The sequence below is a fragment of the Lycorma delicatula genome, chromosome 6, assembly GCF_047948215.1.
Source record: "Lycorma delicatula isolate Av1 chromosome 6, ASM4794821v1, whole genome shotgun sequence".
Lineage (NCBI taxonomy): Eukaryota > Metazoa > Arthropoda > Insecta > Hemiptera > Fulgoridae > Lycorma > Lycorma delicatula.
This window is the reverse complement of record NC_134460.1, coordinates 4854865-4870978: the sequence shown is the minus strand read 5'-3', so window position 1 is coordinate 4870978 and position 16114 is coordinate 4854865. Positions and strand designations below refer to the sequence as shown.

General features: G+C 32.3%; 1 protein-coding gene across 1 annotated transcript in view; it reads right to left on the bottom strand.

Moving 5' to 3' along the window:
- Nucleotides 1-345: 345 nt before the first annotated feature.
- Nucleotides 346-16114, bottom strand: part of LOC142326540 (protein dachsous-like) — a 101148-nt gene continuing 85379 nt past the window's right edge. The window contains exon 2 of the mRNA XM_075369117.1: nt 346-2129. Coding sequence (XP_075225232.1) covers nt 346-2094 — 1749 coding nt within the window. The 5' untranslated portion in view covers nt 2095-2129. The remainder of the gene's footprint in view (nt 2130-16114) is intronic.

Below are 16114 nucleotides of genomic sequence, written 5' to 3'. Positions count from 1 at the left end.
AGTTTGCGATAAGATCGATTAAAAACGTTTAATAATTAAAACCGGCGATTCGTACAATTTTTACTCGTATATTTCGTTATAAAGAAACAAAGCGTGTTTAAATTAAAAAGTCGGGTTATTTAACAACTCATTGCTCAGATAAGATCGTACTTTCTAATAGTTACTACGTACAACAAAACATGCGTTCGTAAAATAAAATAAAATAAAACAAAAAAAACATAATAAGTGATATAATATATTTTATTTACTCGTTACCATCGACTACGCAACCGATTTTATCGATCGTTTCTATTCGAAAACATTATGAGGATTATTTTATCGTAAAAGAAAGTTTATCGAATAAATTTAACCTACCTTAAGAATGCAGCGTCCTTTCGGCTCGTTCTCCGCAATGGTGACGTTGTAGAAACTCTGATCGAAGATAGGTTCGTTATCGTTCACGTCGTGAATGGTGACTAGTACGGTGGCTGTAGAAGAAAGCGGTGGAGTTCCGCTGTCCGTCGCGATGACACTCAACTGAGGTACAGGATCGGTTTCACAGTCGATATGCGCTTTGGTCGTAATCAGCCCCGACCGAGGATCTATTTGAAACCAACCGGAATGCGAATCCGACGTCTCGCGTATGGAATAAGTCAGTTCCGAATTGGGTCCTTCATCTCTGTCTACCGCTGTCACTTGGAACACCGACGTACCAGGATCTGCTACTTCCAACACGTTCGCGTAATAAACAGGACTTGAGAATTCCGGGGCGTTATCGTTAACATCAGTCACTCTCAGATGGAACGTTCGTGATGCGTGTAACGGCGGCGTCCCTTGATCCGTTGCGATCACACTTAAAGTGTAGTTGGGCCTGGCTTCTCGATCTATCGGTAGGCTCACGATAACCAAATAGATGATATTATCTTGAGTCGCGAGTCCGAAATGACCTTCACCGCCCTCGAGCGTAACGTTAACGTTCGAGTATTCGGTTTTGGAATCGGGGTCGTTAACCGAAATTCTAGCCACAAATTCACCGGGTTGGGCGGTCTCCGATATCTTAGGCGTCGCATCGTCGCTGAGAAAAATCACATTAATGGTAGGCTGATTATCGTTTACGTCCGTTACGCGAATACTGACGAACGCAGTAGTCTCGAGAGGCTGAGCCCCGCGGTCCTTAGCTACTACGACCAATTCGTGCACTTCTTTAGTCTCAAAATCGAGAGGTTTATTGACGGCTATCAAACCCGTGCTAGCATCTATACGAAACATACCGTCTCTGTCGCTCTGCCTTCTGTTAATCGAATATTCTATCTGCCCGTTTTCACCCGCGTCGGTATCGGTCGCGAACACTTGCAGAACGCTGGTCCCGACCGTCGTGTTTTCGGGAACGGTAGCGAAATATCGACTTTGATTGAATATCGGTTGATTATCGTTCACATCTTGAATGGTAATATTAACGGTCATACAGCCTCGTAACGGCGGACTTCCCCCGTCCAACGCTTCTATAACGAGGCTGTAAGCGGCGATCGTTTCACGATCGAGAAATCCATTGATCTGTAAGTCCAGATAGAGCACCCCGTCGCGCTCGCGATGCGAGGAGAGTCTAAAAGCGTTGTTGACGTTACCCGAAACTATGTTGTACCTTTGCGTATTGTGGACACCTAAATCGAGGTCTCTGGCCGGGTTTAAAGTTCTTTTCACATCGCGCGGCGTATTTTCAGGGAACTCTATGTTCATGACGGGACTGGGAAAGGTCGGAGCGTTGTCGTTCTCGTCCAGTACTCTCACAATCACACGAATGTTTTCGCCGCTGGTGGGGATGGCGACGAGCGAATACGATGCGCGTGTTTCACGGTCCAACGGTACTCGGGTACGTATTTCACCGGTCGTCTGTTCTATAATAAGCTCGTTATCTACAGCACTACCCGGTACCGGCACTATCAGATAAGGCGGACCGCTGTCACCGCCGCTGCCGTCGCCGATGAAACCCACACGCGTGCCGACAGGTGCGCCTTCCGATATCTCCAGGTCGCGCACGTGCTCCGCGGCAGCCACCACCAGCACTCCCCACAGTGCTAGCCACATTGCGGCCACCCACTCACCCTGAGCTGTCATCAGCCGACTCCCTCATCCCAATGCTCCACCCTCCTCTGAAAAAAACACAAAAAACTATCAGAAAAAATTAATACGACAGACTTAATATTTAACAATAAAGAGATAAAATAATAAATCGACCTTAATTTAATAATATTTTAAACCGTACATTTTCTACGCTCCGAAATTATCGAACGCGTGTAAAAAATTCTAAGTATAAAACGAAAATAGATACGTAATGCTGATATATATGCAAATATAATTATAATCCAAAACAAATACCGTGAGAAACGAAGAGGTTCTATTTTACGAATGCAATACCTTTATTGTTTTACTATGCGGCAAAAGACATAAAATATTAAATGACTATGAACAAGAAGAACAACAACGGCAACAATAATCTCATATGTTTCTAAATTAATTTCGTACATTCCGACGATCGTAAATAAAAATAATAATACTATTAATAGAATAATAAAATTATTACCACTGAATACACAAGGAAGATGGGAAAACAATGAATTTCTACCCGTGACGTATCGTAACTTTTATAATGTTATTATGTTATTATCAAACGGACATAATGAAATGTAATTAGCTTGAAGAGAATAAGCTTATATATGTGTACAACCGACAATCTAGCGTTAAATATTTCTTGAACTTTAATCGTAAGAATGCAATGGAAATGTGTATAGATATAGATATTTTTTCATTTAAGGTTTACTTACGTAATACGTTATATACTGATATTCAAAATAGGTAATCTTATCGCAAAAAGAAACGAAAAGATTTCTAATAGTAAATAATAAAATTAGTATTTTTTTTTTTCGATTATTTAATTATATATAATAAGAACTTAACAAATTACAAAATATCAAATAGCGAATAAAAAAATCCCTTTCGGCACGCCGGAAGGCGGATTTAGATTTCACCGGTGCTAAGTACGGGAAAAAAAGATTTCCATCTTAAAATTAAGAGAAACTTCAAATTTACTCCATACGACAACGGTTACATGCGATAAAAGTATCACATGTTTAGCATGCGACAAGCCCCATCTTACAATTTCAGCAATATTTTGGTCACCCCTTGCCGAAAGGGTTAGTCATATCAAAAAATTGTTTCAGACAAAGGTTTTAGGTAATGTTAGAGAACTAACGACCTTTTTAAACCGACTCGATACTGACTTTAAATCGATTCGATAATGTTCCTATTAAGGAAGGTATTTTTGTCTTCAAAACCCAATTTTTTCCTCCCCTGGGCCAACGGTTGGTGATATCAAAAAACATTACCGATATAAGTTTTAGGCCCTTATCCAAAGAATAGCAGAAACTTTAAACTAATTCGATATTTTACTTAATAAGAAAGTTATAGCGATATTTTGTTTTTTCGAAAATGCCACGCCACAGTCTGATTTTACCCTTTAACGAAATCTACCGAGATTTTAGGTCTTTATGTTTTACGTATCGATTTGAAAGTGATTGGCGGAAAATTACGGCAGTTATCGTATCCACAAGAAAGTGAAATATATATAGGTAGATAAATAAAAATGTAAATGTTCGTTTGTTCAAAATCTTAAATCTCAGAAAGTTCTTCGCCGATTTCTTCGAAATTTTTACACAACGCTGCATTCGAATACGCGCGTGTTTTTATATACCTACTATTTATAAAGAGATATTTATAATAATTTACGATTCCATTTTAATGATTCCGATATGCGAGTCCGCTATAGCCTAAAAAACTACTGCACTGATTTACGCGCGGGGAAGAAGTGAGAAAGGGAAAAATCGGAAAAGGTAAAAGGGAAGAAGGTAAAAATGGAAAAGAGATTTCTTATGAAATCTACCTAAAACATTTGATTGTCTAAAAATAAAATGAAATAAACTATTTATTAATTCGGGGGGGTTTTACCCATTTACAACCCCTTAAAATTGGATAATTCATTCGGTTTGAAAAATAGATATTTTACGTAAAAATAAAAACAATAATTAATTTTTAATTATTAAAGATCTTTTACTGATTTTGAATAAAAGTCCATTTAAAACCATGACCTCGTTTATATTAAACATCGCACCTTTAATTATTAAATATCACAAAATTATTTTCAAAATATAAAGTGATGTATTGATATTAAAGTGTAAGCTGCCCTATCCTATTCGTATTATACTATAATATAATGTAATATTAAATTTAAACTTGTTTTCATATTATAATTTATTATAAGCGTACAAGTGTATTCATATTTTTTTATAATTTTTTTTTTTTTATAAGATAAGCATTTTTAATATTATTACGTTCGATTAAATGAAATGTTTATCTCTTTAATTTTTAAATAGCAAAAATAATAATATTTTGTATTACTTTTGACCGGAACACTGTTTTATAATTCTATTTTGCAATATGTCGACATTACAATATATACAACAAATATATATATATATATTTTATGATATACATATATATATGCAACCTTTTACTTCTGGGTTATTATTTTTTTTTTTGTTGCGTCCGGAACTACCACAAGGTATTACTTCAGAGGATGATATGTATGAATATAAATGAAGTGTAGTCTTACACAGTCTCAGGTCGACCATTTCTGAGAAGTGCGGTTAATTGAATCCCAACCACCAAAGAACACTGGTATCCACTATCCATTATTCAAATCCGTAAAAATGTTATTCTTGCCTTTGCTAGGATTTGAACCTTAGAACTCTTGGAACTTCGAAATCAGCTGATTTTCGATGACTAGTTAACCACTAGACCGACCCGGTGGATTGGCCTGTTACTCTTCAAGATCTGCGAAATCCCGAATTGTTACAGCAGTGAATTCAACATTGTTACAGCAGGGACTAGTTACCGATAAAAATAATTTGAGACCGATTAAAATAATTAATTTTTATTTATAAATCTCGATTTTTACATCCTTGTACGAAATAAAGGAAGTATTGCGATCGCGAAAAATTTCGGTTTTCAGATTTCAACGGAAATTTCCACTTGACCATCCCTGAATTCATTTTGACTATTTTTGGCGTGACGTCTGTACGTACGTATGTGCGTATGTATCTCGCAAAATTCAATAACTATAAGGCCTAGAATGTTGAAATTTTGGTTTCAGGAATTGTGCACCTCCCCTTTTTATTGCAATCGACTTGACCGAAATGTCCAAAAAAGCCCAAAATCCAAAACATTTGGATTTTGGAGTTTTTCTTAATAACTGTCATCGAAAGCTTTTCAACGATATATCATAAGCGGTACTTATTTTCATCGGTTCCACAGTTATAGCCAAATAAAAATATAATTAATGAAACATTAATGGCTCTTACAAAGGAATGGCTCTTAATAGGTTCGAATCCGACTTCATTTCCTTTTCTTTTTTTTTTAAACGAAATGTACATCAAATTTTATTTAATTAATAACTTATGATTTTTTTAATAGTTTGTTTTTATTATTGTTGTGTTGAATTATTATCGGTAGTAAAACTTTTTTTTACAATCAGAGGTTAATAGTTATTAATAGATCGATGTAATTAAATTTAAAAAAAGTTGAAAAAAAGATTTCACCGGTGCTAAGGAAGAGATAAAAAAAATGTCCACCTTAAATTTAAAAAAAACCTTCAAATTTATTCAATACGATAATGGTTGCATGTGAAAAACGTTTCACATGTTTAGAATACGACAAGCCCCATCTTACAATTTCAACAATCATTTGGTCATCCTTTGCCGTAAAGGTTGGTTATATCAAAAATTGTTTCAAACAAAAGTTTTAGATAATGTTTGGAGGACTAACCACTACTTTAAACCGACTCGACACTGACTTTAAACCGATTTTATACTATACTGCGCCTAATAAGAAGGTATGATTTTTTTTGTCTTCAAACCCCCATTTTTTCCACCCCATGGGTCCGTGATTGGTGATATCAAAAAACGTTACTGAAAAACGTTTTAAGTCCTTATCCAAAAAATCGTAGGAACTTTAAACGAATTCTATATTTTACTTAATAAGAAAGTTATATCGATATTTTGTTTTTTTTTTCGAAAAAGCCACTCCATTTCAATTCTGATGGTCTAATTTTTGCCGTTAACGAACTCTATCGAGATTTTGGATCGAGTTGTTTTTAGGGAAAAATTTGAAAGTGATAGGCACAAAATTACGGCAGTTATCGTGTCCACAAGAAAGTAAAATGTATATATATATATAAACTTTTGAGCTGACTGTGGTTTTGAGGTTTGAGGGATGTGAAACGCGAAGATATGTCGAAATTTTCCGAAAGTCAAATCACGGTACGCATTGCAATAGGTAGCTTTCTTGTGAAATCTACCTAAAAGAGAACTCGTAATATAAACGTATAGTTTTCAAAAATTAACGGTTATTCGTTTTGCTTAAAAAAGCAGAAAAAATTAAGTAAACACACTATTATAATAAATACACTAATTTTAAATAACTAAAGTTGGAAGTATTTAAAAAAATAAATATTTATAATGATAAGCGATAAATTTTCAAATTAAATAGAAATTGTTCTTTCAGAAAATCTTTTCGGAGCTAATTATGCAGCTCCTTATCGACTCTTATTAATCGTGCTCATTTTAGGGATCGATTAAAGGACACCTTACAGTAGTAATTTACTGTAAGATGTTTACTACAAGGACCGGATAAATAATTAATGCGATTTCTTTTTATTATTGTATTAATTTACAGAAATCGGAAAACTTCTGCTAATTTTCTTATTTTTAACAATTTTTCCTACGTTTCCAGTAATCATAAACTAATTTTTTGGAATCCTTTTTTTGAATAAAAGAATAAGTAATATCCTCCTTGCATAATCTTAAACGTAATGAATATTTGCAAAACGGTTGATCGATAAAATTACAAGTTTCCATTTTTAAAGTACCTTTTATTATACGATCGTTATTTCACGACGATGAGAAGTTAAAATCGTATACGAGTATATTTTAAAGCGTTTAAGAAATTTTAGTCTTGTTGCAATATCTACTCGATATCGAAACAAAACTAAAATTGCTAATCGATAAGATTACTTATTGTAATTTTAGTTTAACGCGTTTCAAATTTTATTTATTTATTTAAGGAGGAAAGAATTTACCGCAGAACGTAACATTTTGTTTACGAGTTTCATAATCTAACCGTTACAGGCGACCAAATCTGCGATACTAGTTGTATACCGAGTATTATCGTTCTTAGAGATAAAACTTCTGACCGTTTGCTTCATATATATCGCAGCCATATAATCGATAAAGAGAAAGAATTACTGTAAAGCGACAGATTTACTTATCCGTTTAGTTGAGAAAACACACGTAAGTAATGAAAGAAGTATAAAATCTGAATTTAAAAATGACAAAGTTAAACTTTTTTTAACCGAGAATCGAATCCGGGACCTACTAATACTATAATATTATTATTTTAAATATTACGTTTATCGTAATTATCGTACAAGCGAATTAAAATAATATATATAAGTACACTTCCTTACGTATCTTTAAATCGTGTGATTTTTTTCAGACAATAATATGTTAACAGCTGAAGCGATAATAAAGTACATAATTATATTAAAAAATTGATAAAATCTAGTTTTATAAATTTTTAATAAGTATTAGTATCGGTAAACGGTTTATTTAAAAATAAAAAAAAGTTTAATATGTAACTGATCGTTTTGAAAATAACAGAAATAATAAGATAAAATTATTTCCACAGTCGTTACACGTATATTTTATTCCGTGAAATTGTTAGCGGTTTAAATCAGAGTACTTCAGTAATATCGATGGAATATGTGTGAAGAGGAGGCAACGGTTTTCAGAATATTTTCGTTTTATTTCAACAAAAATCGTACTTTGTTTCCGAAATATTGACAATACTATAACTCCGTTCATATTTGATTTTTTTTAACCTTTGCACGTGCTCGGTTATAAATGATTTTTATACAGATCGTTTACAATTTAAATAAAATAACGTAACTACTTTTTAATAGGTCGTAATGTTCATGACCTAACTGTAACTTTCCTAAAAAAATCTTCAAACCGACTATAAAAACAAATACGATATAAAATATAACTTAATCTCAAACAGAACGGGTTATCGGTAAACAGTATACGTTTATAACAGGAATTTTACGTCGTATACAAAGATCGAGATGATCGTTGTATTGCAGCCTATTTGATACAATCGTATATAGAATCGTATAAAGATAGATAGTGCAGGCCGATGAATAAAAAGAGAAATTCCTGGAATAAATTTCAAAATTAAATCTTGTTTTACAACCGTCGTTTAATCTAATACGGTTAGGTTCAATATTTTATATTACAACGATTTAATAACAAACGATTCGGAGAGACCGGTTAAAAAAATAGTCACCGTCCAGCATAAAATACGTAAAAATTAGACGATAATATTTTAAAATTAAGGTGTAGATAGGAATTTCAACGGCGCCGTTGCTCAATTTAAGTAGAATATTCTTAAAGGCTAAACTTATCGAGGGTATATGACAATATTTTAAATTGTTTCCTCCAAAAAACAATTATTATTTTACGTAATCTTTGACGATTCGCTTTACATATTTCATATAAAACGTAAAGAAAGAACAAAAACAAATGTTCTCTAAGTCGTTTTCTTTTAATAATGAAAATTTAATTAACGCTTTAAAATTGAATTTCCTATACGAGAACCCGGACATACTCCGATGAAAAACCGTAACAAAAATATATTTTTTTATATAATAATATAAAATAATAATAATTTTATTCTAACGCTTCTACAAAGTGAATACAAATTTTTCACAATTTCAAAATTTTAATGCTCAAAAAGTACTTTGTTAAAGAAAACAGTCGCTGTAAAGTAAACCGTCATCGAATTAAGTAACTTATACACCTCTCGTGATGCGAAAGTTCCCAAATTAAAATGAAAAATTGACAATTCTTTTTTAATTTATTTAAAATTAATTTTAGTAAATATTTTAATCGCTAAAAAAACCTGTAATGCATGGGACCTCCGCATTTTCAAAAACTCGAAAACATATATTTTAAAATCGCGATGCCGATATACAAAAATTGAAAATTTTGGTTATCGTTCTATTTCGTTGATCATCTTGGATTCGGCAATTAAAATTATAAGATTTATTATATAACCAAACACGTAATTTTATAGTTAATAAAAAATATTAAACGAATCGCATAATTTGACCGATGCAGTCAGGAAAGTTATACGATTAATTACCGGCTTTTTGTAACACGTTTTCAACCGGTCACCGAAAAAATTATTGTAGGTTAAGCTTCTGTTAGCCGTTCAGATGCAGTATCAAGTATAACGATGTTCCAAGGAACATTGCGAGTGAAAGGATATTCACTCGCAAATTATTCTCGGAAAGTTTTATAAAGTAGAGCAGTTACTTTTCATATACGAATTTTACTTTGTCATGTTTTTCTTTTCATTAATATTAGAAACAGAGCAATTTATTCTTTATATGTACGAAGATATCTACACACCAGACAACTACTAAGTTTTAAGTTACCAAATATTAAATTAACGTAATACAAGATATACAATTTCATTAAAACGAGCTCGATTTGTTTATCGGACTTATTTTTATATATACTGGTAAAACGTAGACTAAATCTAATAGAAAAATTACCTTAGATCACACGTCATTAAAAACTATAATAATAGAATTAATAATAATAAAAATACCGATACTACAAAAAGTAAAACGGTTTCAGTCAATCATTTAATGTATATATAGTAGTAGAATCCGTTAATTCGTTTATGAAGTTTACGTTGTTTTGTAATGCATCAACAAAATTGATTCACTATTAATAACCAACCTTAAAGTTAATTGTTTCAAAAGATGATTGCATTTCATAAGAAACGTTAATAGCTAGCCGTCTGCATCGTGGAATGTCTGGCTCGACTTGCCCGGATACTACGAGAGTATTGTATATGTATACGGCGTACGGCGCTTGTATCTGTATTCGTCGCGGCCGAACTCGGCTCTTAGCATCTTAAGAGTGGGAAAGGACTACTATATCGTAAAATTGCAAATAAAACAATATATATATAGGCTTGCTCGACTGAGATATTTTATAGCGTAACTACATTTCATGATTATCTATTTATAAATGTGTTTTATTGTTTAAACATAATTTAAGCACACATTGGTCATTTAAAAAAAATTGATAATGAAAACCAATTTAATTTTCTAGTGTTTGTTTGTGTGTGTGTGTGTGTGTGTGTTTCATCACTTAAAAACTGTAAAACAATGTTGGCTTTCTGTATTTTATTATTAGACTAAATATAAGCTAATTTTCGAATGAAAAAAGTTTTAAAAAGTTTTTATCTGAAATTTTAAAAAAACAAAATCAAACAGTAATAAAAAAATTTTATAAAAAAGGATAAAAACCGAGCAATATTACAGAAAAATCGAGTTATTTATATTTTAATCTTAAATATCGCTCGTATTATGAAATAAAAAAATGTTGAGTTCACGGAATTATAATATATAGTTCTTACAGCGTGTATAAAAAAATGACCCGATTCTAAAACCGTACACCTCTGCAATCACGCGTGGTCAGTGAATGAAATTTGCACCGAATGAAAGTGCGTCTTCTAGAATATCATATAACCGGCCGCCATATTCCGAAACACGGGGTTAATGCAACACCAGGCGTTTTGTGTTCTACAATTAAGCGAGACAGAGACCTTAATTACGCACTTCAGAGGAAAATATACGACTAATTCAAGAATCTTTCAGTAAAGCCCGAAAAATTCAGTAAAACCGGTAGCTAGTTCTTTAGCTCAAGTGACAAAAGGAAAAATAAAATTTCTGCGGTACGCTCTTAGTCGATATAGAAAATGATAGGTCCTTCAAGCGATTAATTTTTTGAGAGGAAACATTTCATTTGAACGGTAAATTTCACGTCACGATGTTCGCATTCGGGGACTTGAAAATCCGCAAGAGATCGTACAGCACCAAGTGCTGTATTATACATTATAATAGCGAAAAATTTCAGTTTTCAGATTTCAATGGAAATATCCATTTTGAGTAGTTTCCGCGTGACGTTTGTATGTACATACATCTCGCATAACTCAAAAAAAAATTAGCCGTAAGATGTTGAAATTTTGGATTTAGGACTGCGGTAATATCTAGTCGTGCACCTTCCCTTTTGATTGCAATCGACTGGACCAAAAGTGTCCAAAAAAGCCCAAATTCAAAACATTTCATTTTAGACTTTTTCTTAAATCGCAGTAATGAATCGTCGAGAGCTTTTCAAGATAAGCGGTACTTATTTTCATCGGTTCCAGAGTCATAGCCAAATAAAATTTTAATTAATGAAATATTTGGTTCATACAAGGGGAAGGCACATCGGTTTGAATCCGACTTCATCTCCTTTTTTTTCTTTTTTTCTAATTTAAATATATTGATTTATTAATAATTATTAAGCTGTCGTTGTAAAAAAAATTTACAACAAATAATAATTCAATAATAGTAAAAAAAATAAGAAAAAATATCAGAATTTATTAATGAAATAAAATGTTATGTACTTTTCCTTTAAAGAAAAAAATGCGTATATGTAATTTAATAGGCGTACAAGGAAGTCAGGTGTGTCCACATCAGATTTTTATTTTTACAATAACAGAAAATCGTTTAATTATTATTTTTAATAAATTGTCGGGAAGATTTTTTTTAAAACGATTCGGAAATTATTTACGCGTGGCAATAGTAGCATAATAACGCCCGCCCTTCATTTAAAGCGAAGTATTTTGTCGAGCTACACGAACAAAATTCGTTATCCGAATCGGTAAAGGAGGATACGGTTTTATTTTTAAGAAGTTTTTAACAAAGATTGTACATTCATAAATACAAACCCGTAGATAAGTTAACCTATTCATTTTCTAAACGTTTGTCTACACGATTCATAATTAATGACGCCAAAAAATTATCTGATTTTATATCTTGAAAATTCGTTTTGAATTAGTAAGGAGCCCAAAAGAGAATTCAGTATATTAAATATTTATTAGCGATATAAATTATGCCAAATTGTTTAAGTATGACTTTCATAAATTAATCTAATTACGTCTTATAATAAGCTAAATATACCATCCGGTAAACTCAAACCTATAACAAAAGAAACATTTTTACAGGTATATATATATATATATATATATATATATATATATATATATATATATACACGTATGCAAGTACCGTGAGTAAAAATTCCTTATGGGGTTACTCCTTTTAAGATTTGTTCTAAGATCCGATACGTTATCAGTATTTATGATGAAGTAGCTAACATTAGGTAAATTATTATTGAAGTATTAAAAACAGATGCCTCGTAAACATCTCTGTGGCTTCGTTGAAAGAGAATCTTCTTTTATAAAAGAAAAAACGTAGTTCAACGAAGCGCAAAAGGTACAAACTAAGGTAAAGCGGGTTTTTCTTTCAGTTAGGATGAAAAATATGGGAAAAAGATTGACCTGACGAACAGGCAACAGCTATTATAACGTAGACCTGTACAACAAGATTTTTTACGAGGGCAGTTAGGCTGAATGAGAAAGAAAGATATATATATATATATATATATAAAGAAAGGAAGAAACATACAGAAAGATAAACGGTTAAATGGTTTAGGTACCGCATTGATTGCCGAGAAGTGTCTGTGTTTGCTTCGTGATCTGATGATACCCACGACTAATATCCTGCATCCCTTAGTCGCAAAGATCATAATTTGACGCCAACAAAAAATTACCGCTTACTTTTAAAGAATATAGACACGGACAATTAACAAAGGTTTCGCTTTTTTTTTATAAAAAGATTGATTAAGTAGCCGATCACTTCTTTAAACCGGCAAAATTAACGAATCGTTTTTCGTTTGAACATTTATACCCAGACCGGCTTACACAGAGTGATTGTCGAATTCTTTACACCCAGTTCCTCTGCCGACGTTAACCGATAACAAATTGTTAATGATGTACAATCACAATAAACCTTTAACAATTTGTAAATATCATTTTTGTTGTTACATCGCGTAAATATTCAAATTAGAAATGAAATACTACAGTAACGATAGCAATGTTATCGTTGTAAAAACATACGATACACAGTCACTACTTTGACAACTATAAAAAAAATCATCATTTTAATAAAATAACAGCAACTAGAAAAATTAATTTCGATTAATTAATTTTTTTTAACTTTCAAAACGATAATAATTACGGTTAAACCTAAATATTAAAAAACTCTTACCTTAACGCGCTTAAAAAGTACGATTTATGGAAAACAATAATTTTTTATAACAACTACCCCCTAATATGTACGTTACAATTTGTTCAGTAGTGTACAGTAAGTAACCCCAACGGCCCGATGAGGTAAGGGTATTGTGTATGACGTGCAAATGAGCAATAGACCTGAACAGACGACCGCTGCCGGGAGGAGTGGGTAAGCGAACCCCGACCGGCAAAGTACACTGGTGTCCACCGTCTAGCGCTCAAATCCGCATAAAAGCGATTAACTTTTACCGGGATTTAAACTTCAGAACCTTACTTCGAAAACCAGCTGTTAAACGACCGATTTGCGACGACGCGTTAATCGCTACCAGCCGGCGGGCAACAATTATAAAGAAAATTTTACCGCATTCGCCGATTTTCATAAATTTTCTAATTTTTCTATAAATAGGCGAACATAACCTAATTATACGTCGGCATTTATCAACGCGCTTTAATCTTAGCTGTAATCGATTGAAACAAAGGGTATTCAAATAATTTATAAACAATGATATTCGTAAAAATATTTCAATATTTAGTGTCTCGAATATCCGACGCTTTATGAAATCGTCTAATAACAAATCTCAGTTTTCCAAAAAATATACCGTTTACAAAATTTTATTTTAACAAATCTTTTTACTCGTTTGTCTAATGATTTCAGAATTTACATACTTATTTGTTTTTAGAAATATTTATAAAAAACAAAGAAACCTTTGTCTCCACAATTTTTTTTTAAATCGTAAAGGAAATCGTTCCATATTTCTTTTTAATATACACAATAAATCTATACGTAAAAATTCAGCCGATTTATTTTCATTTATTTTTTTTTAAACCGGCCGGAATTTTACTTTAAGCGTTGGATAAGGTACGTTAATAAGCCGTTTCGCATTATCGGCTGTAATTTCTTTTACTGCCGCAACGATTGTAAAATATTTCTAATATAAGTAATACGCTTCAAATTTTTTTCTCTCAGAGTAACGATATTCATTAGCCGATTCTTACGGTAAATAAAGACAAAGTTACTCGTTATTTGTAGAACTAATATATTAAAATTCGACGGGTTATATGCAGCATTCTTTTTTTTTTAATTCGATCAGAAAAACATTAGAAAATAACTTACAGCTTACTTTCTTTAAATAAATCTGGCCAGAAATGCCGCTTAGTATTTAAAATTTCTATTCAAATAACGGAATAAACTAAAATAACTCTGAAAATCAGGCGTATACCGTCTCACATTATGTACATACAACGGTTACGGTATACGATCTTACAAAAAAAAACGTGAACTTAATTCAAGATTTTTTATCGTAAAAAAATATCAGGAATAATCGGTTAACTCATGTAGAGAATAACCTCCAACACAAGTATAGGTTCACAGTTGGATTAAACTTAACGATTGTATTTTCAATTTTAAAGTCGGTAAACCGTAAAACACATGATATCTTTATTTAAGTTTTACTATACAATAAAGGTATACAATAAAGCTATCTGTTTAGGTAAAATTCAAATACGAGTGTGTATATAGTTGTAAGAAAAATCCAATCGTTTGCGATATTGTAGAAATAATGTATACTTTTTGTGGAATTAATTTGGTCGTATTACAATTTTTATTCGGTTGGAAAAATTAGCCGATGTCGTAAAACTCTTCTATTCTTCTAATTTACAATGAAATCTTCCATTTTTTAATAAAATTGTTATTTTTGTAGTAAATCCTAAGCGGCTTGACTTTGGATTACATAATTACTATCTTCTAACGTATTTAAGAATACTGTAACACTGTTACGATTTATTATTATTTTTTTTTTTAAATCGAACGAATTTTTTTTCTTTTTATTTTACTTTATATAATATAAAAAATAATTAAAAAAGTCGTTAAAGCAGTATCCGAGTATCAGTTTAAAGTAGATCTAATATATTAAGCCGAAAGTTTATTTGTTTATTCTCGCACCGCACAGAACCGACCGGCAGATCGCTTGCAAAGTTGCAGGATATATTTGTGTTATCCCAGGATAGGTTTTAAGCCGTAGACCGAGCCGCCTTAGCCCCCTCGGGGGTGAAATTGTGAATTAAAGATATTCATTAAAGAAAAGAAAAATTAATCCTTTTACTCCATTTTATTTCTGTCACCGCGGTAACAGAAATAAGTTATGAATTTTTGGTACTCAAAGGTGCGTGTCATTTAGTTACCGTAATTACTACGATTCGGATTTCTATAAAGCTCACACTCATGAAGGTGACGATTACTGCGGAGGTCCAGACAGACGAGAACGACAAGCTCTGGGATAGGCCCCGCGGCCACTGGGAGGCCTCGGGTCGTCTCCAAGGTTCTCTTGGGCTTACCTGGGCCCCGGGGGTCCAGACGAACCCCCGGTAGTCGGGGCTTGGCCTGCCCGACCGGCTAGAATATTTATATAAAACTTTATCCCGAGTTCGTTCAGAATTTTAGTAGAATTGACATTTTTACACGCTAATTCTCTCATCAGTAACGGCAACTGTATATTGAAGACCTTATATCTACAATCGCTAAAATGAATAACTAACGGTTTATTTTCCTATAAATAATTCACCTACTATTATAAATAAAGCTCATTCATTAATCGGAGAAAAGGATGTACGAACATGGAAAATTAAAAAAACGGGAGTCACAAATCACTATTTTCTGTTAAGTAAAACTAATGAATATTTTTATATTTGCTGGTTTTAACAAATATAAAACAAATATCAGTTTCTAGCGCTATTTAAACCGTACTTAAAAATATATTTAATAGAATAAAAAAAA